Source organism: Phyllobates terribilis, unplaced genomic scaffold, assembly GCF_046119375.1.
Source record: "Phyllobates terribilis strain yellow unplaced genomic scaffold, ASM4611937v1 Scaffold_5__5_contigs__length_657084704, whole genome shotgun sequence".
Taxonomy (NCBI): Eukaryota; Metazoa; Chordata; class Amphibia; order Anura; family Dendrobatidae; genus Phyllobates; species Phyllobates terribilis.
Genome location: NW_027362765.1, coordinates 20,934,514 through 20,956,591, shown reverse-complemented (window position 1 = coordinate 20,956,591; position 22,078 = coordinate 20,934,514). Strand labels below are relative to the sequence as shown.

At 44.8% G+C, this 22,078-nt stretch overlaps 1 protein-coding gene and 1 pseudogene across 2 annotated transcripts in view; both read left to right on the top strand.

Annotated features, from left to right (window-relative positions):
* Nucleotides 1-16,802, top strand: part of LOC141270539 (uncharacterized) — a 58,589-nt gene extending 41,787 nt beyond the window's left edge. For both annotated transcript variants that reach the window (XM_073680590.1, XM_073680588.1), the window contains exon 7: nt 14,987-16,802. In XM_073680590.1, the coding sequence (XP_073536691.1) occupies nt 14,987-16,113 (1,127 nt within the window). In that variant the 3' untranslated portion in view covers nt 16,114-16,802. The remainder of the gene's footprint in view (nt 1-14,986) is intronic.
* The window catches only part of LOC141271381 (uncharacterized), a 526,239-nt pseudogene that overhangs the window by 12,506 nt on the left and 491,655 nt on the right, over nt 1-22,078 (top strand).

Sequence of the window (22,078 nt, the reverse complement as noted above, 5' to 3'; positions counted from 1 at the left end):
TGGAGCGGCCGGGAATCTTATTTCACAGGCCCTGGTAGAAAAATACCGCATTCACACCAAACCTCTGGCTATACCATTATCTGTCGCTGCTGTGGATGGGGGCCTCTTACCACGTCCCATCCAACTCATCACCGAATCCGTAACTCTGCAGGTGGGAATGCTGCATTCTGAGAGCATCTCTTTTCATGTTCTGCCTGGACTCTCTCACGCCCTCTTACTAGGTCTACCTTGGCTCCAGAGACATGCACCCGTGCTTGACTGGCAGACCGGAGAAGTCCTTCGCTGGGGACAGGACTGTCATAAGACTAGTTTGGTTCCTGTTCATCCCGCCCGTCCTTCTCCTACCCCAACTAATCTACCTGGACTTCCGATTCCCTATTGGTCATTTGCTGATGTCTTTAATAAAAAGGAGGTAGAGACATTACCCCCTCATAGACCATACGACTGTCCTATCGACCTGTTACCCGGTACTACGCCTCCCCGTGGGCGTATTTACCCATTGTCCGCTGCTGAGACCCGGTCGATGTCCGAATATATTGAGGAGAATTTGGCCAGGGGATTCATCCGGAAATCTACCTCCCCGGCGGGAGCAGGCTTCTTTTTCGTAAAAAAGAAGGACGGCTCTCTCCGTCCCTGTATAGACTATAGAGGCCTTAACCAGATCACGGTGAAGAATAAGTACCCCCTTCCGCTCATTCCAGAATTATTTGATCGTCTGAGGGGGGCTAGAATCTTCACCAAACTGGACCTCCGTGGGGCGTACAACCTGGTCCGTATCCGTCAAGAGGATGAATGGAAGACTGCATTCAACACCCGGGACGGCCACTATGAATATCTGGTAATGCCCTTTGGTCTCTGTAACGCTCCTGCCGTCTTTCAAGAGTTGGTCAATGACATCTTCCGGGACCTTCTCTACTCCTGCGTAGTGGTGTACCTGGACGACATCTTGGTCTTCTCTCCGGATCTCCAGACTCACCGGAGAGACGTTCGTCAGGTCCTGCTCAGGCTCAGGCAGAATCACCTCTTCGCTAAATATGAGAAGTGCCTCTTTGAGCAGACCTCGCTTCCGTTTTTGGGCTATATTATTTCTCAGACCGGCCTTCGAATGGATCCAGAGAAACTGTCTGCCATCGAGAAATGGCCCCGACCGGAGGGGTTGAAGGCCATTCAGCGGTTCCTGGGCTTCGCCAACTACTACCGCCTCTTCATTCCGCACTTCTCTTCCCGGACTGCCCCAATTTCCGCTCTCACCCGTAAGGGCACTAATCCCAGAGAGTGGCCGCCCGAAGCAGAGGAGGCCTTTCTTTCCTTAAAACAGGCCTTCTCTTCCTCCCCGGTGCTGCATCGCCCAGATGGCAACAAGCAGTTCTTCCTGGAGGTTGACGCCTCCTCCTCTGGAGCCGGAGCGGTACTTACCCAAAAATCATCTTCCGGGAGAATGGTAACTTGTGGCTTCTTCTCCAAACTCTTCTCCTCTTCTGAGCGCAACTATTCCATAGGAGATCGAGAGTTATTGGCCATCAAGCTGGCATTGGAGGAATGGCGTTACCTGCTCGAAGGGGCTCTTCACCCGGTAATAATTTACACTGACCACAAGAACTTGGCTTACCTCCAGCATGCCCAGAGACTTAACCCGCGCCAAGCTCGGTGGTCCTTGTTTTTTTGCTCGCTTTGATTTTATTCTTCATTTTCGCCCGGCTGACAAAAACATCAAGGCGGACGCCTTGTCCCGATCCTTTCTGGTGTCTGATCTCGAGGAGGAACCGAAACACATCATCGATCCCGCCAGAGTAATGCAGGTGGCTCCCGTGAGTCTAAATCGTCTCCCTCCCGGTAAGACGTTCGTATCAGTACCTGATCGAGAGAAGATCCTACACTGGGGTCACTCGTCTAAACTAGCTGGCCACGCCGGTCAGAAAAAGACCCTCCAGCTTATTACCCGGCACTACTGGTGGCCTACCCTGCACAAGGACGTAATAGACTTTGTTTCTGCCTGTGTGTCCTGCGCCCGCAACAAGGTTCCGAGACATCTGCCAGCCGGTCGCCTCCTTCCGCTCCCAGTACCTGCTGCCCCCTGGCAGCATATAGCAATGGACTTTATAACTGATCTCCCCGTCTCTGCCGGTTGTACGGTCATTTAGGTGGTCGCTGACCGCTTTTCCAAGATGGCTCATTTCGTTCCCCTGCCAGGCCTCCCGTCTGCACCCGAGCTGGCTAAAGACTTTATCCGCCACATCTTCCGTCTTCATGGCCTGCCCCTCCACATCGTGTCGGATCGTGGGGTACAGTTCACCTCACGCTTCTGGAGAGCCACTTGTAAACTGCTAGACGTCACCCTGGACTTCTCCTCCGCTTACCACCCACAGTCTAATGGTCAAGTGGAGTGGATCAATCAGAACCTGACCAGTTACCTCCGGCACTTCGTTAATGCCCACCATTCAGACTGGGTGGATCTCCTGCCATGGGCCGAATTTTCTTACAACAATCACGAGAGCGAATCTTCCTCCAAATCCCCGTTTTTTGTTGTCTTCGGTCAGCATCCTCGGATCCCATTTCCCGTCTCCACCTCGGTGGACAATCCGGCTGCGGAATCTCTTGTTAACAAATTTTCCTCCATATGGGAGAGTACCCGATCCGCACTCCTTCTGTCATCCGAGCGTATGAAAAGACATGCTGACAAAAAACGTCTGGATCCTCCTCAATTCCATCCAGGAGATAAGGTCTGGCTCTCGTCCAAGTATGTCCGGCTCAAGATTCCTTCCTATAAGTTAGGGCCTCGGTTCATCGGTCCTCTGGAGGTCATCAGTCAGATCAACCCGGTGGCCTATAAATTGAAACTCCCGGCCAACTTGCGGATCCCTAACTCCTTCCATGTATCTCTCCTCAAACCTGTGGTACTTAACTCTTTTTCCAAGTCTACAGGTACGCCTCCTGCTCCGGTTTCCGCTGAAAACGAATTTGAGGTAGAGAACATTCTGGCCACCAAAAGGGTAAGAGGGAAGACCTTTTTTCTAGTAGATTGGAAGGGGTTTGGTCCTGAAGAGAGAACGCGGGAGCCCCGGTAGAACATCCATGCCCCTCTCATCCTAGCTAAATTTCTCTCTGGCCTAAAAAAGGGGGGGCCTAAAGGGGGGGGTACTGTAGCGCCGGCGTCCCTGCCCTCTGCTAGGCAGGGACGCTGTTCCCCTCACCCCTCTGCTCCGAGCCCGGCGTCCTCCTCCCGCTCTGCTGGCAGCACGCGCTCCTTCCCGGCCACTGTGCTTAGGGCGCGTGCGCTCCCTCTTAAAGGGGCCGCGCGCACCGTCCTAAGGAGTCCCCGGCCAATGGCCGGAGGACTTCACCATATATAAGGCACCTCCTCCAAAATGGAGGTGCCCGAGCAATGTTGTTGCACTGTTCACTACTCTGCTTCAGCCCTCAGGTCCCGTTGCCAGTTACCTGCCAGATTCCTGCCAGTTTGCTGTCTGATTCCTGCCTGATATTCTGCTTACCTGCCTGCTAGCCTGAGGTCCGACGGTCTGCCTACCGACTCCTGTCAGTCTGTCTAAGGACCAGCTTGCCCGCTCACCTGGGAGCGCTCCTCTGCTACCTGCCTGCTAGCCTGAGGTCCGACGGTCTGCCCTCCAACTCCTGTCAGTCTGTCTATGGACCAGCTTGCCCGCTCACCTGGGAGCGCACATCTGCTACCTGCCTGCTAGCCTACCTGGAGGCTCCGCCGTCACGTGCTGTGACCACCTGCCATTCCAGAGACTCCTGCCCGCTCACCTGGGAGCGCACACCTGTTACCTGCCTGCTAGCCTACCTGGAGGCTCCGCCGTCACGTGCTGTGACCACCTGCCATTCCAGAGACTCTCGCTTGCTCACCTGGGAGCACACATCAACCATCTGCCTGCTAGCCTACCTGGAGGCTCTGCCATCACAGGTCGTACCTACCCTTTACCGAGAGACTGCCCCGGTCACTTGCCGTGACCTCCTGCCCGTTCATCCAGAGACTGCCCTGGTCACTTGCCGTGACCTCCTGCCCGTTCATCCAGAGACTGCCCCGGTCACTTGCCGTGACCTCCTGCCCGTTCATCCAGAGACTACCCCGGTCACTTGCTGTGACCTCCAGCCCGTTCACTCAGAGACTGTCCCGGTCACCTGCTGTGACTGCCTGCCCGTCTTCCCTGGTCGCCACCCGCTCCCTTACAAGGACCGCCCCCTTGTATAGTAGCTCAGAGGTTCCGCCTCCCAGACCCGTTACAAGGACAAGCTTGTCCGCTTCAGTGTGACATTGCCATCTGCTGCACTTATTACCCTCTCTGAGGCTGGACAGGGCAGTAAGTAGACTAATGGCAAACTGGGCCAAATCCTGCTACTGGTCCAATTTTTTGATGTAGAAGTTCATTGGGTCAGATCTCAGGATATCTTCTCGAGAAATGACACAGTCCAGATATGAGGAAAGTAAATGCAATAAGTATACTACAAAGGGAGGTCTTTATTCAAAAAACACATGGACTTAAAATTAAAAACCCTTAAAAAACATGAAACATAAATATCCCCTACATGAAGAATAATAGAAACACTACATGGTAACAATGCACGTATCCATTTGAAAAAATATATATATACCCTTTTTAAGTTATAAGTAGCACACACAAATTATTTTAATTAAGCCGTAATAGTTAGTATGATATAGCTGGATATCCCCAATAAGAAAGAGAAAGTGCAACCTGTATATAAGGTTAAAGATCAAATATATAGTCATTGGGGGATATTCAGGGCAAAATTACCCAAGGTGAGAAGAGAAAGGGTGTATACTGATGTCCTGATAATCTAAGCATAATACACACCCCTATAAGCAAAATTCCAAGTGCTACTGATGGAAGGGATACCAAACCCTACGCGTTACGCCACCATTTTGGCTTCCTCAGGGGTAATGTGGTCAAACCACTAGGGGAAAAATATAAATGGGTAACAGACAGGTGTGTTTAATTCAAAATAGATTGGCTTAACCCTATGAGCACATGCTTATGTGTAATGGCTAGGGATGACCGAGGAAAAAGTAAATGTGTTTAAAATAACTCTGCGATAGCTCAGCTGTGTGTTGATACCAGGGCAAGGGAACACACGCATCAATACAGCGTGCGGTCCAGCCTGGAACGCAGAACCGGAAATGACGTTCACTGAGTGTAGCACGTCACCTGAAGTGACGCGTATAGGGGCTGAAGACAGACCGACGTGGGTCTCACAGTGGAGCGCACCACCGGAACTGAAGGTCCGACCTGTGCACGGTCCGACCTAGAACAAGAACAAAGAGAAAGGTGTCCACTTAAATATCAGCATAGCGCATGGAATAACGGGCCAAAAATAGTATACATCTAGCAGCTGCGTTTTCTAGGAAACATGGAAAAAGGAACATAGAGGATCAGTTCACACAATACAAAATGCATATAAATTCATTATGCATAAGGGACAAGTCTTATATAGATAACAAGCTAACAATATAGAACAATGCAAGTCCATTAGTATACAGGAACAATTCTACATAATACATAATAGAAGATACAATTGGATAAAGCGTCAGAAGACGCTCTCACCACAATCCATCAGTATTGATTTTATGTCTGACAAATATATTCAAATTTGCAGCATCAATCAAATTTTTTCTTGTAGGAACCTGTGAACAAAAAGTTTTCATTGATACGTAATGGAGAGAGACAATTTTTAAATTATAGACACTGCGGGATTCAGATCTAAGAAGGGCCAGAGTGATGTCATCCCCACGAATATTGGAGGGGACAAGCTCCAGACCAACCACAGTCGTACCCCCTGATCTGCAACATTGATATTGCTTATAATGAAGGGCAACTGTCGATGAAGTCTTGCCCATTTCAAAATGAGCTTCGGTCAGAGCAATGTTTGAGAAATGTTGCTGAGTTCTGTTGTGCATCTCTTGTGATGTCTGGCCCACATAGACCAATGGACATGGGCAAACCAGTGCATACACAACATTTTTCGAACGGCAATTGATATATTGCTTAAGTACAAACTCTCTGCTGTCCAGAGAGATAAAAGTCTATGTAGACGGCATAGATGGGCAAACGGAGCAGTTCCCACAAGGATGTAAGCCTTTCAACGTAATTCCTCGTGTCAACTTTATTGTCGAACGAACAAAGTGGCTTGTCCCATAAGTTCCTCGCTCTTCTTGCCACTAAGGATGGTACACGTGGAACAATATGTTTCAGTCTGGGTTCAGACGTGAGAATAGACCAATTTTCTTCTTAGGATGTTGTGGATGTCACTCCACTGATTATTTTAACTTGTAATCACTTGAATAGCAGCGTCCTCAGCTCTCGGTTTTGGCCGCAACAAATCCCCACGATCTAAGCGCATAACCCGATCACGGGCATGTCCAAGTAACCTCTTCCGGTATCCCCTGGCTTTGAACCGTCAAGTCATATCGCTAATCTGTAGGGAAAAATCATGATCATTGACTCGCACAAATTGGCTAAAGGGGATACCTTTCTTCTGATGTAGCGGATGAAAGCTACTAAAATGTAAAACACTGTTGGTAGCGGTACCTTTCCTATACAGGTTGGTGTCTATGCTTCCATCTCTCAAAGTCAGACTGAAATCCAGAAAACTAACAGAGGTAGATGAGATCCAGGATGTGAGTCAAATATTTAACAGGTTGGAGTTAAGTGATGAAATAAACTCCAGACATTGCTCATGTGTACCTCTCCATAAAATCAGGACATCATCAATATATCTGTACCATTTGTACACATGTCTGCGAAACAGATCATGAGGGTACACATGTGCCCCCTCCCATCAACCCTGCTGGGCGAAATCAACCACAGGCTGCGTCTAGAGCTTATCCTGGTAATACTTCAGGTATTAATTTCAAAAGCCGGAAAAATTCTCGCATTTTGCTTTTATAGCAATGGTCAATCATGGCCAGGGCTGTATTTATCGCTCACGCTGCCCTAGGCACTTTGATTTTTAATGCACCCTACTGGTAAGTCAGCCTAAAGCCTCATTCAGTTTTTTGGGTTTTTTTGCATACTAGAAAAACATATTTTTTTCAATGTGCCAGATCCAATTTTCAGATATTTGTGGTCCAGGCATCAGTGCAGCATCTGTTTTTGTTCTTGTAAACAAGAAAAAAAATCTCTAAGCTACTGATACCTACTAAACAGTAAAAAAAACCTGGGCAGTGTCACAGATCCGCACATCCATTAATATGAGGGAAGACGCAGGATATCTACACCAGGGCTCCAGTCCTTGTGTGACACAGTCCTCTCCCCAGAGAAATGTTGTGAGTCCCGAGTCTCCTGTCCTCCCTCACACAACAGAAGGACATCAAGCAGTTAGTGCAGAGCTGCTGTACTTACACTGTGCTGCTGCAGGACGATCTGATGGAGCAGCAGGCGATAACTGGAGGCTCAGAGCTTCCTCCTCCTCAGCGCTGCCTTCAGTCTTCCCTATGCACAGTAAGTATGTAATATGTCTTCTGATTGGTGGAGCAGCGCGCAGCAGCCTCTGCTGACTGCCATTCCACCAATCAGCATTGAGCTTTCTTTTTGTATTGTCTCACTCTGCAGCTCAAGTCTGGAGAGAGACAGAGGGGAGAATTTAAAATGTTTTTTTAAAAAAAAAAAAATCACCACTAGGTGGCGCTGCCCTAAACACCTGTCCTCCAGTGCCTAATGGTAAATACGGCACTTGGCTATCCAATAGTCATCACTTTGCTTAATGCTAAAATTACATCTCTCAGCCTGCCAGAAACAAAGAAGTCAGCTTGCTATGCTCACCAGTGTGACTAAAGACCATGTGAATTCACTCTCCTCCCCAGTATAGGACATGTAGTCATCCTAGTCAGTGTCTTCATTGTCATTATCAAATTGACAATGAGTTTAAGCCACAATGTCTGCACGAGCCTGGGACAACTCAATGTTGGCATCCAAATTCACCTGTTACTCCTCGTCCTCAAGTCCTTCTAGTTCCTGATGTCAATTATACTGCACGGTAAACTCTGTAAAAAAGAAAGTGTTAAAGTAATTCCATATTTTGGTTAATTTTCCACAATGATTTTTTGACCCTGCATCAGAAATGCAGCCTCTTACATTTCTAGCAAAGTGGATGGGATTTATAGAAATCTCACACTCACTGTGCTTTTTTTTATTATTATTATTTTTACGCATCGAAATTTGACCTGCAGTGCATTTCAAATCCGCAAGGTGTCAGTCCGTAAGAGTATTATGTGCAGATTTTCCTCATAAAATTGCATTAAATGTGGAAAGTCCACAGGTAAAAACATATGTTTTTAGTGAGTTTCCGCTTGCTTGTAAACCGCACGTCTGTATCATTAAAGTTTTGTCAAAGCCAAATACCAGGAAATATCAAAAACAAATCAACTTTTCCTTAATAATGACAACTCAAAAAAAGACGAAAACCGCAGTGTCAAAAACGCGCTAAAAACGTATGTAAAAAAAAAAGCAGTTGAAAATGCAATCAAAAAATGCAAGTAACGTAATTCACCTGATAGATGCAGAAATAATGATGCAAAAAAATGGCAGAAGTGTTTTTTATTGTATATTAATTTCCATTAAGAGTTAATATAAAATGTAACTGTCACTTAAAATAGGTATAGATCCTAGGATGTTATAATAGTAAGGTAAAAAAAAGAAGAAATAATCAGTCATAATGGTCAAAACTAGCTGTGACGCCAAGGAATTAAAAAGAAGTTGCACCACAAAATCCATGATATGTGCCACGCAGAGAGACTGTGATAAGATTTGCATGTGGAGAAGTTAGATAAGTTCTGCCTGTTAGAACCAGACCTGCCCTGCGTTACTGGCGGGGTTTACCCTGGAAGAGTATAACTAAGTGACTACCTGGTCTTCACTAGAGCCTCTGATGGTGAGGATTGGCTTGGGTCATTAGGGTAGTCACCAGTTGCTATTCCAGGGCAGCTGACCTACGGGTCAAAGGCTACATGCCCACTATGCGTTTTTCAAGCGTTTTTGATGCGGAATTTCCGCACCGAAAACGCTTTAAAAACGCTTGGTAATATGTGCCCCATGGTCCCCAATGAAAATCCGCATGTTCTGTGCACTGGCTGTGGAATTTTCCGCAGCGGATTTTCAGTGCGGAAAAATCCGCAGCATGTCCATTATTTGTGCGTTTCCGCATGCAGATTTGACTACTCAATGCATTTGAAAAACGCAAGTCAAATCCGCATGTAAAAACGCTGCAAAAACGCTTAAAAAACTAGTGTAAAATCCGCAAGCTTTTTTACTGCCAAGGACATGCAGAAACGCTGCGAAAATTTTCTGCTTCAATTCTGCATCGTGGGCACATAGCCAAAGGCACAAAACAAAGATCAGACGGCGAATACGGAGACATGGTCAGGAATTTCAAGGTCGGGGTGGGCAGCACAGGTTCAAAGTACGAATCTGGGGTCAGGACAGGAGTGGAGAGATCAGACTGAACAAGTAAACAAGCTGGGTCAGTAACAGGATAGATAAAGCAATAAAGAACCTAGACAGGGAACTAGAGACAAACTGCAACTAGAACCTAAGCTCAGGCAAGGTGTGGAGGGAGGAGCTGCCTAATCTATCCACTGCTGGCAGGAGATAGGCCAGGGAAGAAAAACTCTGCAGGACACAGTGGTTTTAAATTCCAGCAGAATCTAGCCGCGCCTCACTATAGCTGGGTACAGACTCTCCAGCAACAGGAGGATGTAGCAGTGCTGGAATTGTTTGCACGAGGCGGCTCAGCGAGATGTTCTGACAGTGAGCGGAGCAGAGCGGTGCACACAGTGAATAAAACGCCGCTTACCAACTGTGCGAGTCACTGGCACAACAGTCAAGCACTATCTGTGTAGAGTGTGCATTTTGTGTGTAATGTCTCTCTGTCTATCTCTGACTGAGATAGCCAGCGGCCATCTAACATCCTAGTAACATTCAATTAAATTGAAGAATTATAGCAACAAAAGCTTTGATAAATCAAGGAAATATCTGTTCATCCAGGTAGATTTCCTCAAAGCCACCGAGAAGAAATTGACATCAAATCCCAAGATCATTACACTGAGAATTTGTAGACCAATGTCTGAACAAAAACAGCAAAAGTCTCCGACTCTACACTGTTATTCTGTTTTGGTCATCAAAGGTTTCCACACAGAAAGAATACCCACATTCAGGGATCCTCTTGTAATAAAAAAACAAAAACAAATAGTCTAGCAGGTTGTTCTGAGTCAGAGGATTGAGGGCAGAAAATTTACAACTTTCACGGAAACGCATGAAATTCTAAGAAAATCTCCAGGTAATCAAGTAAATTTATCTTGCGTTTAGGAACAGTATCATCTTTAAGAGATACTTAAAGAGGACCTATCACCTCCACACATATTATGATATATCACAGTAAGGAGACTGTAGATAGGAAATTTATTTCATGTATATTTATATGGAAGAATTACTTGAATTATGAAATAAGAGAATCACAGTTTATGGGAGCTGCCATCTTGGGATTGGCAACTCAGCTTGTTGTGTTCTGAGACACGCCCCCAGAGGCTGGTTGCTAGGCAGCGCCTCTGGTCAGTAGCAGTGTAGTGACTCTAAGGGTATGTGCCCACGATCAGGAGACGCTGCGATTTCTAGAAATCCCATGTCCACTATGCACCTCTGTACAACTGCGGATCACCCGCTTCTTTCACACCCACAGCATGTCGCTCTCTCTTGTGGGTCCGCATGTGGACTTTCCCCATAGATTAACATCAACAACGAAAGTCCGAATGTGAAAAAAAAAAATTGCTAAGCTCATTTGCATAAACCTATGGAAGCCACGCAGCTGCACTACAGCGTCGGGGGCCGCAGGCAGCTCCTGGTCGTGGGCACATACCCTAAGAGCTCATTTATCAAATGGTACAGTTAAGGAAAGAGGGAAAATGTATATAAAGGGGCCTTCTGTCTATATATACTGCAGCACGGTGGCTCAGTGGTTAATGCTGCAGCCTTGCAGCGCTGAGGTCCGGGGTTCAAATCCCACCAAGGACAGCATCTGAAAGGAGTTTGTATGTTCTCCCTGTGTTTGCGTGGGTTTCCTCCGAGTTCTCCAGTTTCCTCCCACACTCCGATAGGGGATTTAGATTGTGGGCCCCAATGGGGACAGTGCCCTTAATGTCTGTAAAGCGCTGTGGAATTAATGGCGCTATATAAGTGAGTAAAATAAATAAATATATACTGTGTATAGAGCCAGAGATGAGGCTACAGAGTAACCACAGCATGTATTACCCATATCCACTTATAAAAACTCACATTTACATCTCCTGGCTAAAAATGGAGCAAGTTGAATAATAGAGTTGAAGCAGCACTCCAGTGGAAATAAGTGAAAAGGGCTGACTTTATGCATCCAGATCAGATGGGTGAATAAAGTCTGTATCACTTATTTTCATTAAAGTGCTGCTTCCATTCTATTTTTTTTCAATATTTGAAGGTTTTTGGCTGGTTGCTGATATTTTTCCATATATCTCTCTATCTATAGTTATAGTGGGTACGGAAAGTATTCAGACCTCTTTAAATGTTTCACTCTTTGTTTCATTGCAGCCATTTGGTAAATTCTAAAAAGTTCATTTTTTGCTCATTAAAGTACACTCTGCACCCCATCTTTATTGTAAAAAAAACAGAAATGTAGACATTTTTGCAAATTTATTAAAAAAGAAAAACTGAAATATCCTATGGTCATGAGTATTCAGACCCTTTGCTCAGACACTCATATTTAAGTCACATGCTGTCCATTTCCTTGTGATCCTCCTTGAGATGGTTCTACTCCTTCATTGGAGTCCAGCTGTGTTTAATTAAACTGATAGGACTTGATTTGGTAAGGCACACACCTGTCTATATAAGACCTCACAGCTCACAGTGCATGTCAGACCAAATGAGAATCATGAGCTCAAAGGACCTGCCCAAGGAGCTCAGAGACAAAATTGTGGCAAGGCACAGATCTGGCCAAGGTTACAAAATAATTTCTGCAATACTCAAGGTTCCTAAGAGCACAGTAGCCTCCATAATCCTTAAATGGAAGAAGTTTGGGACCACCACAAGTCTTCCTAGACCTGGCCATCCAGCCAAACTGAGCAATCGTGGGAGAAGAAGCTTGGTGAGAGAGGTAAAGAAGAGCCCCAATATCACTGTGGCTGAGCTCCAGAGATGCAGTAGGGAGGTGGAAGAAAGCTCCACAAAGTCAACTATCACTGCAGCCCTCCACCAGTCGGGCCTTTATGGCAGAGTGACCCGACAGAAGCCTCTCCTCCGTGCAAGACATATGAAAATCCGCATAGAGTTTTCTCAAAAACACATGAAGGACTCCCAGACTATGAGAAATAAGATTCTCTGGTCTGATGAGACGAAGATAGAACTTTTTGGTGATAATTCTAAGCAGTATGTGTGGAGAAAACCAGGCACTGCTCATCACCTGCCCAATACAATCCCAACAGTGAAACATGGTGGTGGCAGCATCATGCTATGGGGATGTTTTTCAGCTGCAGGGACAGGAGGACTGGTTGCAATTGAAGGAAACATGAATGCAGCCAAGTACACAGATATCCTGGATGAAAACCTCTTCCAGAGTGCTCTGGACCTCAGACTTGGCCGAAGGTTCACCTTCCAACAAGACAATGACCCTAAGCACACAGCTAAAATAACAATGGAGTGGCTTGAGAACAACCCTGTGACCATTCTTGACTGGCCCAGCCAGAGCCCTGACCTAAACCCAATTGAGCATCTCTGGAGAGACCTGAAAATGACTGTCCATCAATGTTCACCATCCAACCTGGCGGAACTGGAGAGGATCTGCAAGGAATAATGGCAGAGGATCCCCAAATCCAGGTGTGAAAAACTTGTTGCATCATTCCCAAGAAGACTCATGGCTGTACTAGCTCAAAAGGGTGCTTCTACTCAATACTGAGCAAAATACTTATGACCATGTGATATTTCAGTTTTTCTTTTTTAATAAATTTGCAAAAATTTCTATATTTCTGTTTTTTTTCAGTCAAGATGGGGTACAGAGTGTACTTTAAGGAGAAAAAAAATGAACTTTTTAGAATTTACCAAATGGCTGCAATGAAACAGAGTGAAAATTTTAAAAGGGTCTGAATACTTTCCGTACCCACTGTATATCTCTATATATCTATAGATAACGCAACTTTATGTAACTGCACATTATTATGGTCGAGCGTCTCTGTCTATATAACACATGTATGCTTATATATGTAGCACTCTCTTGCTATATACTGTGTATGAATGTATGTATATATATGTGCGTGTGTGTATATATATTGTGTCAGTCATTGGCAAAGTACTGTACAGGAGATATGTTTCACTGAGGATATTAGCTTCAGTGAATTGAAACCTAGAAGTTTGCTTCAGCACACTTTGTGTCTAGGGATTAATTGGCCATTTTTAATTGGCTAGGATTTTATGTGAACAGCTGTAGAGCGGGTGGGAGGCTTTTCACCATATCTCCACCTCAGGGTGTGGCCTGGGCTATAAATAGCCAGCCTTTTGAATCAGTCAGTGTTCAGTAGAGCTGGAGAGAGGAACTCCAGTGATTTTGTATCCTGACAAGGAAAAACTGAACAGTTTGTTTGCTAAACTCTTGAGCGGGTGGACCCCAGCTACCACAAGGACTGTGCTTTGTGTTATCGCTGTGCTTTGTTTTCCTGTTTTTGACCAAAGGGCCGTGTTTATTTTTACTTCACCACAGTTTATGCTACCTGTCTAATAAACCTGGGAAGAATTTAAAGAGACAGTGTTATATAAAAATTAGTATATGCAAGAGAGCGCTACAAATACATGAATTTGTTTGGCCGATTCAAGCTGAGACATTCCATGAAATTGATCCAGCGTATGTTGCAGGATTACATGTAAAGCGCCATAGAATAAATGGCGCTATAATAATAATAATTATATTTATGAGCTTGGTCGGGGTTAAATCAGTCAATGGGTACAAGAGATCCTAGAAATCAGTCTGGAGAATCAGCAGCAAATGTGTAGAGAGATTGGAGGAGAACCCAAAAACAAGGTCAGATAACAAGCCTAGTCAGAACCAAGTGGCAACAATAACAGTCAGGTAATAGAGCCAGTTATCTCAACAAATATCTGTCAGACAGAGTGGCTGATCTGCCATGTACGCAGTTAGATTGGGGGACCACATGCATCATACAGCATCCCCACCAGCGCGGCCATGGACTTTATTAATACAGCTGGTATGAAGTGCAGGAGCATGCCAAGTACTTTAAAGCATAATCATGTGACAGTATAGCAAAGATATTGTATATACAAGTATCATTTTTCTAGATGATCAGCTTTATATTTTCTGTGCCACATATATTTTTTTTAATCCTGCTTAATATATTTTGAATAAGCTTCAGTACTTTGGACAAAGAAAGTTACAGCTTTATATTTGCTGTGCCCCATTTCTGATTGAAAATTTGCTTTATGTATTTTATACATGCTAAAGTATAAGCATAACAGGTAATGACACTTCTTCAAATTAATTTTCAGGTGTCCCAGTTCTCCCATATATGCCTTAAAAGCCAATGTTTCACTTCTCCTCCTTTTATTTCTCTTTGCTCCTTAATTTTGCTAATGAAAATCTATACAAAACTGCACATACTACTCCAACCTTACACCTGCTCTAAAGTCATGTAGCTGTCTGGGAGTGTATGAGACAGACACCACCTAATAGCACTGACTTTCAGGCCACTTTATGATTTTTCACTGAACATTTCTTAGAAAAATTTGGTGACAGGCACATTGAAACAAAAAGCTATAAAAGAAGAAAAATTTGAAATTGTACAACCTCTTGGCTTAATATGATAATCTATTAATCCTTGCATTGAAGTCTACAGTTCGTACTCGTGTCTTCGTCAGCTAGTAATTGATTTTAATAGAATTTGTTTCCGAAGGCAGCATTTATGAAAAAATATTTTTTTTCTTGGCAGATGACCGTGCGTCAGAGGGACATCTGACAGTTACTGATTTGGAAGCAGCTGATTATGGTATCACACCATATATATATGAAGAGCATGACATTATTCCAGATATACCGCCAGCCATTCACAGCACAAATCTATCATCTATTCCTAATCAACAGGTCCCATCTTTTGATTCATTACAGACTATTAAGCAAAATGACAATAACAATAGGGATGCTGAACATCAAAAAGCTCATACAGGGGAGAAGCCATTTTCATGTTCAGAATGTGGTAAATGTTTTACCCATAAATCAAGTCTTGTAACACATAACAAAATTCACACAGGGGAGAAGCTGTTTTCTTGTTCAGAATGTGGGAAATTTTTTACTAGCAAAGGAGATCTCGGTAAACATAAAAGCACTCACACAGGGGAGAAGCCATTTTCATGTTCAGAATGTGGGAAATGTTTTACCTTCAAAGGAAATCTTAATGCACATCAGAAAATTCACACAGGGGAGAAACCATTTTCATGTTCAGAATGTGGGAAGTTTTTTACCAGGAAAGTACATCTTACTGTACATCAGAGAATTCACACAGGGGAGAAGCCATTTTCATGTAGAGAATGTGGGAAATATTTTATCTGCAAAAGAAATTTTGTTACACATAAGAGAACTCACACAGGGGAGAAGCTGTTTTCTTGTTCAGAATGTGGGAAACGTTTTACTACCAAAGGAGCTCTCTGTACACATAAAAGCACTCACACGGGGGAGAAGCCATTTTCATGTGCAGAATGTGGGAAATGTTTTACCCAGAAAGGAAGTCTTAATGTGCATCAGATAATTCACACAGGGGAGAAGCCATTTTCATGTCACGTATGTGGAAAATGTTTTACTAGCAAAGGATATCTCCATAAACATGAAAGCACTCACACAGGGGAGAAGCTGTTTTCTTGTTCAGAATGTGGGAAATGTTTTACTAACAAAGGAAATCTCCGTAAACATAAAAGAACTCACACAGGGGAGAAGCCATTTTCATGTTCAGAATGTGGGAAATGCTTTACCTTCAAAGGTAATCTTGTTAGACATAAGAGAACTCACACAGGGGAGAAGCCATTTTCATACTCAGAATGTGGAAAAGGTTGTACAAACAAATAAATCTTGCTGCACATCTTAGAAGTCACACAGGAGAGAAGCCATTTTCTTGTCCAGAATGTGGGAGTTGTTGTTCCTGTAATTCCGCTCTTTTTATGAAAATAATACACACAGAGAAGAAGCCATTTTCATATTGAGAGTTGGAAAAAGTTTAACAAAGAAATTATATTTTCTGAGACGTCAGAGAAATTACACAGAGAAGTCGTCATTTCATTTCATATTTTATTTTTGATGAAATGTACAAGAAAACTTACAGTAAAACTGAAGTCAGAAGTCTAAAAGGGAAAGCATTAGAATACTAAATGCTAATGATTAGGAAATATACTGTATGTAATGACCAATAAATATCAGCAAGTAGAATGCGTATAACAATCCTAAATATTTCACCATATATATATATATATATATATATAGAATACTTCACTGTTTTGTGAACACTATAGCTGCATCGTAAAGGGGTTGACCAGCCCTTCTCTGGTATACATGATCGGGACAGTTGCTGAGGCAAACGTCAGACACCAAGCATGTCACATCTAATAATTATGGTGTCTTATTAATCAGAGGAGACCAACTGTGGACTGGATGGTTCCCTTTTCAATTGTCCTAATCAAGTTCAACAGCATCTACCCACATCTGATTCCAGGCCACATAGAAGAGCGAGGCGTCAGACCACCCCTTTAGAACTTGTAACCAAGGATTAATAAACAACTGTCTTAAATACTAAGATCCATCTGTTTGTATCTATCGTTTGTAGTGTCTATATGTTAAGATATTACCATAGAACCTGTGCAGTTGAGGGAGAGCTGCCATGGTTTGCATAGAAGTATTGAAGGAAGAATCACATTAAGGATCTCAGGTTTGTTAAAACATTTTTCCGGTTTTGAAATTCTCCCTTTATAGGAGACTAGTATAATTACCCAGCTTTGCATTGCTCTATAAGGTTTTCAGAGCACATTTCACCAGTTTGAGCATTTTATCTGGTCACATCATGGAAATAGTGGCTGCAGAGCTGAGGAAAACGTAGCTTTTATTTTTTAATTTTTAATCTCCGTTGCGGAGATATTAGATTGTGGATTTTATTCTATTATTTATGTGGTAGTTCAACTGGGTGTTACTGGAGATTTTTCTCTGGGTCCTGTACTTCTTCCCCTGAATGGGGTTGACAGTCGTAAGTAGGCAGCATTATGCAGGGTAGAAAAGAATACACCCTCTTTTATCACTGATGTCTGCAGCTACTATTTAAAGATGCTGCAGAGCATTAAACGGCAGTCAGTGTAGGGGAGGATCAGAACTGAGAGCAATGTGAGATAAGATCTGGAAATGTTTGGAATGATACTAATTCTTCTCACATTGTGAGGTGGTCTTCCAAGCCCTAGGACCGAGTGAGCACCTCCCAAATGAGTCCATAACCAAAACCAGTCTTCAGTTCTAGAAAGGCTTGAACGCAGACTCCAATCAATTCCTGAAATTAGTGCCCTTCTGAGTTAGGATCATCAGCGGAGCAACCACTTGAGAATAGTTTTTAATAAACTGGAGGTAATAATTTGCAAAGTCAAGGAATCTTTGAGAAGCCTTGAAACCAACTGGCTGTGACCAATCAGTTATGACGGATACTTTCTCTGGGTCCATATGAAGATCACCAGAAGAGAAGTTGTAACTGATACATGGCAATTCTTGTCACTGAAACAGACGTCCTCTCCTATTTTGTTTTTCCTTCCTATACTTCCCGGTGTTCCACTCTAAGTAAACCAAAAGAATAAACCCCTTTAAAATTACTCTTTATTAAATATATTAAAAATCTCAATATAACACCGCACAGATGAACAAAAACAAATTACAAAAATTATAAAATTCAGCAGAGAACTAGGGGATCTAGTAAATCCCTATATGGGTCCTCATTTTCCCTACCTGACTACGAGGGGTTGGTGCCTGTAAAGATGTGCGGTTTTGGATTTTAATAATCACCTAGGCAGGTTAACAATGCAATTAGTTTTATTCCTTCCGACCACGTTAAACAGCAATTCCGGGTAAATGTCCAACAGGCAATTCTCTCACTCCTCAAGTTTCCAACCCGGGATCAGTAGTTCCAGTGCCCCGTACCAGGTGATACCCACTGTCCCCCAACTTTTGGTTGGCTCACAGCTTTTTGTATCTCCCGCCGCTTTATTGGCCATCACAGCATATGCGCCTTCGGATGATGGATATCACGACCGCAGCACGTGATACCACCCAGCTCTCTCTCTGACTAGAAATGACTCTTCTCTTTCTCCTGGACAGGGATCAGCCCCCTGAATGGGCAGAAAAGCTCACCCTCCCTCCCACAACTAATTGTCCTTAGTGGAAATATTTTCTCAGGTTGAAGCCATCACCTGGGTCTGCCTGTGAGATTCCCTGTGGTGACAGCTCCTCTGCATCCACTCTTTCCATCTACTCACGTAGTCTATTGGCTGAGAGAACAATGGCCCAAGGCCCCTGATATATGGTCACTGAATGGAAGCATTGATACGTGAGGTTGAACTGATGAGCAAACAAATCACTAACACAACACAGAAAGCAAATTTCTAACAAAAAATAAAAATAAGATTGACGAAAATGGGTGCTGGAAAAGTATTTAGTTAGTGGTCAGGTCCTCAAACTCCTCCCCCACTTTTTCAGCACGGTCAGCGCTGGTCTCCATTTCCTGGGATTGATTATCTACCTTCCTCTGGCGGCAATTACCGGGGTTCAGGGCTTCCTCAGTTTGTCTCTATAGGCCATCAACGTTGCCATGATCTCTCCCCTTTTTGTGAGAAATGGTAAAGTTAAACGGTTGCAATGCCAGGCTCCATTGTAGTAATCGCCCATTCTCCCCCGCCACCCGGTGTAGCCAGGTCAGTGGATTGTGGTCCGTTACCCTATGTGAATGGGAGGGAATTCACCAAGTAACAGTTTTTTCAGTGCCCAGACAATGGCCAAGCATTCCTTTTCTGTGGTGGCGTATGCTTTCTCTCGGTCTAACAGTTTTCTTGAAAGGTATACCACTGGTTGTTCCTGCCCTGTGCCATCCACCTGACTAAGGAGAGCGCCCAACCCACTGTCTGAGGCTTCAGTCTGCACCAGGAATCTTTGTCTAATCGGCTGCAACCAGCACAGGGCCCACCGCCAGGGCTTGTTTGAGCTGCACAAAAGCCTGTTCACATGGTTCGGAATTTCTTTGTCATCAGGTCAGTCAGCGGCTTTGCTAAAGTACTGTACCCCACAATGAATTTGCGGTAATACTCGGTGATACCCAAGAATGCTTGCACTTGCTTTTATGTGAAGACCCGGGGTCTTCCATGGGCGTAACACTGCTCAGACAACGCAGGGTTAGGTTAAAACAGCGTGGCAATACTTTATTGAACCACAAAGCAGACAACACAAGAACAGTCCCAGCAAATGCCCAAGATGGTACAACATTACACAGTCTCACCCTTCCATCTCCGCCCACCTGGGATAGAACAGCTGCGACTTTGGAGACTTCCAGGGCCGACTACTTCAACCAGTGGCCCCCCCGCTTCCAGCTGGCCCCCACAGAGAGAAGGTAGTGGCAAGCTTAGGAACTAGCAGTCCATCGAGGTACAAGACCAGGAGAACTGAGGGTCCAAATCTGGGAGTTTCCATGGTGCCAGGCGACCGGTGTGTCTGGTCTGGCAACTCCAAATGTCTCCATGGGTTCTAGGCGACTGGTGAGTCCCTCCTAGCAACCCCAAAACAACATATCCACGTGGCCAGTGGACTTCTTCGTCCTCTCCTGGACTCTCCAATATGTATCCATGTCTCTCTGATGGTTAATGGAGCAGATCCGAATTTTTCCAGTCAGGGCCGGTACCCTTAGACTAGAATCATGTAGAATACAAATCTGTGTCTCTTTAGATGCCATGCAATCCATCTACTTTCCTGAAAGATATCTCCCATTCTCCTTCCAAAGTCCTTCTGATGTTCCTTGATTCTCTGTCCCAAGTCTCATTCTGCACATGTCCTTTCTGCTTCCCTGGGTTCAAGTCTCACTCCTACAAAAACACGTGTCCCTTCTGCTTCTGTGTGCTCAGCCTCCTGAATGGCAGAACTGCTCTCACCCTCCTCCCCCAAAGCTTAGTGTGCATATCACATGTCAGAGGTAAAGGTGCAGGGCTCACCTATCGTCGTTTTAGCTAATCTATTTACATAGTTGATATCACAGGGGCTGTTGTAAATACACATCATTGTTTCAGAATCAAAGAGCAGATAACATTCAGGGTTATACAAATAATAGTCAGTGTTAATCAACTAAAGAAAAACACAGATTAAAGAGTCAACATAAAAATAAAGGTATGCTGCTCTTGCCATCAGAAAGTATGTCTGGCATAATTAAGATTTTACTCTGTATCGTCACCCTTTTGGTTGCGAGGTCGGGGCCACTGAGTTATTGCTTCCACTTTGGCTGGGTCCAGCTTTATCCTACCACCCCCTACTCGATGTCCTAGGTACTGGACCTAAGCCATCCACATTTGGCACTTGTCTGCCCAGATGGTTAACCCAGCCTGCTGAATGCATTGGAGTATCTCCCCCACGTGCCGCAGGTGCTCCTCCCAGGTCTTACTGAATATGGCAATATCATACAGATAAGCCGGGGAGAATCCTGACAGCCTGCAAGCATGACATCCACCATTCGCTGAACGGTAGCTGGTGCATTCTTCATTCCGAATGACATGACCGTAAATTGGAACTGACCAAAGAGGGTGAGGAAAGCTGAATGCTCCTGGGCATCTGGTGACAAAGGGATCTGCCAGTATCCTTTACTGAGATCTAAGGTGGACACAAATGTTGCTCCCCCCATTTGGTCTAACAGATCATCTATTCGGGGCATGGGGTAGGCATCGGTGATGGTTGTCTCCTTTAGCCTCCAGTAGTCCACGCAGAACCTTGTGCTCTGGTCCTTTTTCAGGACAAGGTCTGCGCTGGCTGCCCAGGCACTGCACGAGGGAACCACCACTCCCAACTCTAATATTTCTTCCACTTCCCTCCGAATCATCTGCTGAACCTTGGGTACCACTCAGTACAGCGGCTGTCGAATTGGCCTTGCTGTCCCGGTGTCCACTCGATGCTCAGTCAGAGCGGTTCGACCAGGCTGGTTAGAGAATAGCCCACAATACTTGTCTAATAACTCCCATAGTTGGCTGGATTGGGCAGGGGAGAGATGATCTCCTTAGGTGACTTTCTCCACCCCTCCCTTTTCTTTGGTGTGCTGTAATAAGTCCAGCAGGGGATCGAGTTCTGAAGCATCTGGAGGGGGACAGCATATAGCTACTGCACATGTATCTCTGGCCTGGTACACTTTTAATCTGTTAACATGAATTACCTTGGTTTGGGTGTTGTGGGTGTTGAACACTACCCAATAGGTGACTGCACCTTTTTTGTCGACTATGGTGTAAAGACCCTCCCAGTTGGCCTGCAACTTGTCATGGCGGACGGGAGTTAGTACCAGCACTTGCTGGCCTACTGTGAATTCTCGGGGCTGGATGTCCCTATCATAGTAGTTTTTCTGTTGCCCTTGTACCTCCCCTAGATGTACCCATACAAGCCGCACATGGTGTTATATCCTCTCTCGCAACTGCCTCACATAGCGGAGCTTTGGCACCCCCCAGAATTGGACCGGTCTTCCCAGTGTTTTCGCACTAAGTCTAGCGGGCCCCGAGGCTGCCTGCCATATAGGAGTTTGAATGGGGGAAAACCAGTAGAAGCCTGTGGCACCTCTCTGTAGGCAAACAGGAGCAGGGGCAGAGCTTCTTCCCAGTCTCCCCCTCTGCCTCTAAGTATGCACAGATCAACCGTTTCAGGGTCCCATTGCACCGCTCACAAAGTCCATTCGTCTGTGGGTGGTTTGCAGAGGTGAACACTGGTCGAACCCTGGACCGACTCCACAGAGTACGCAATACCTCACCCGTGAATTGAGTTCCCTGATCCGAAACAA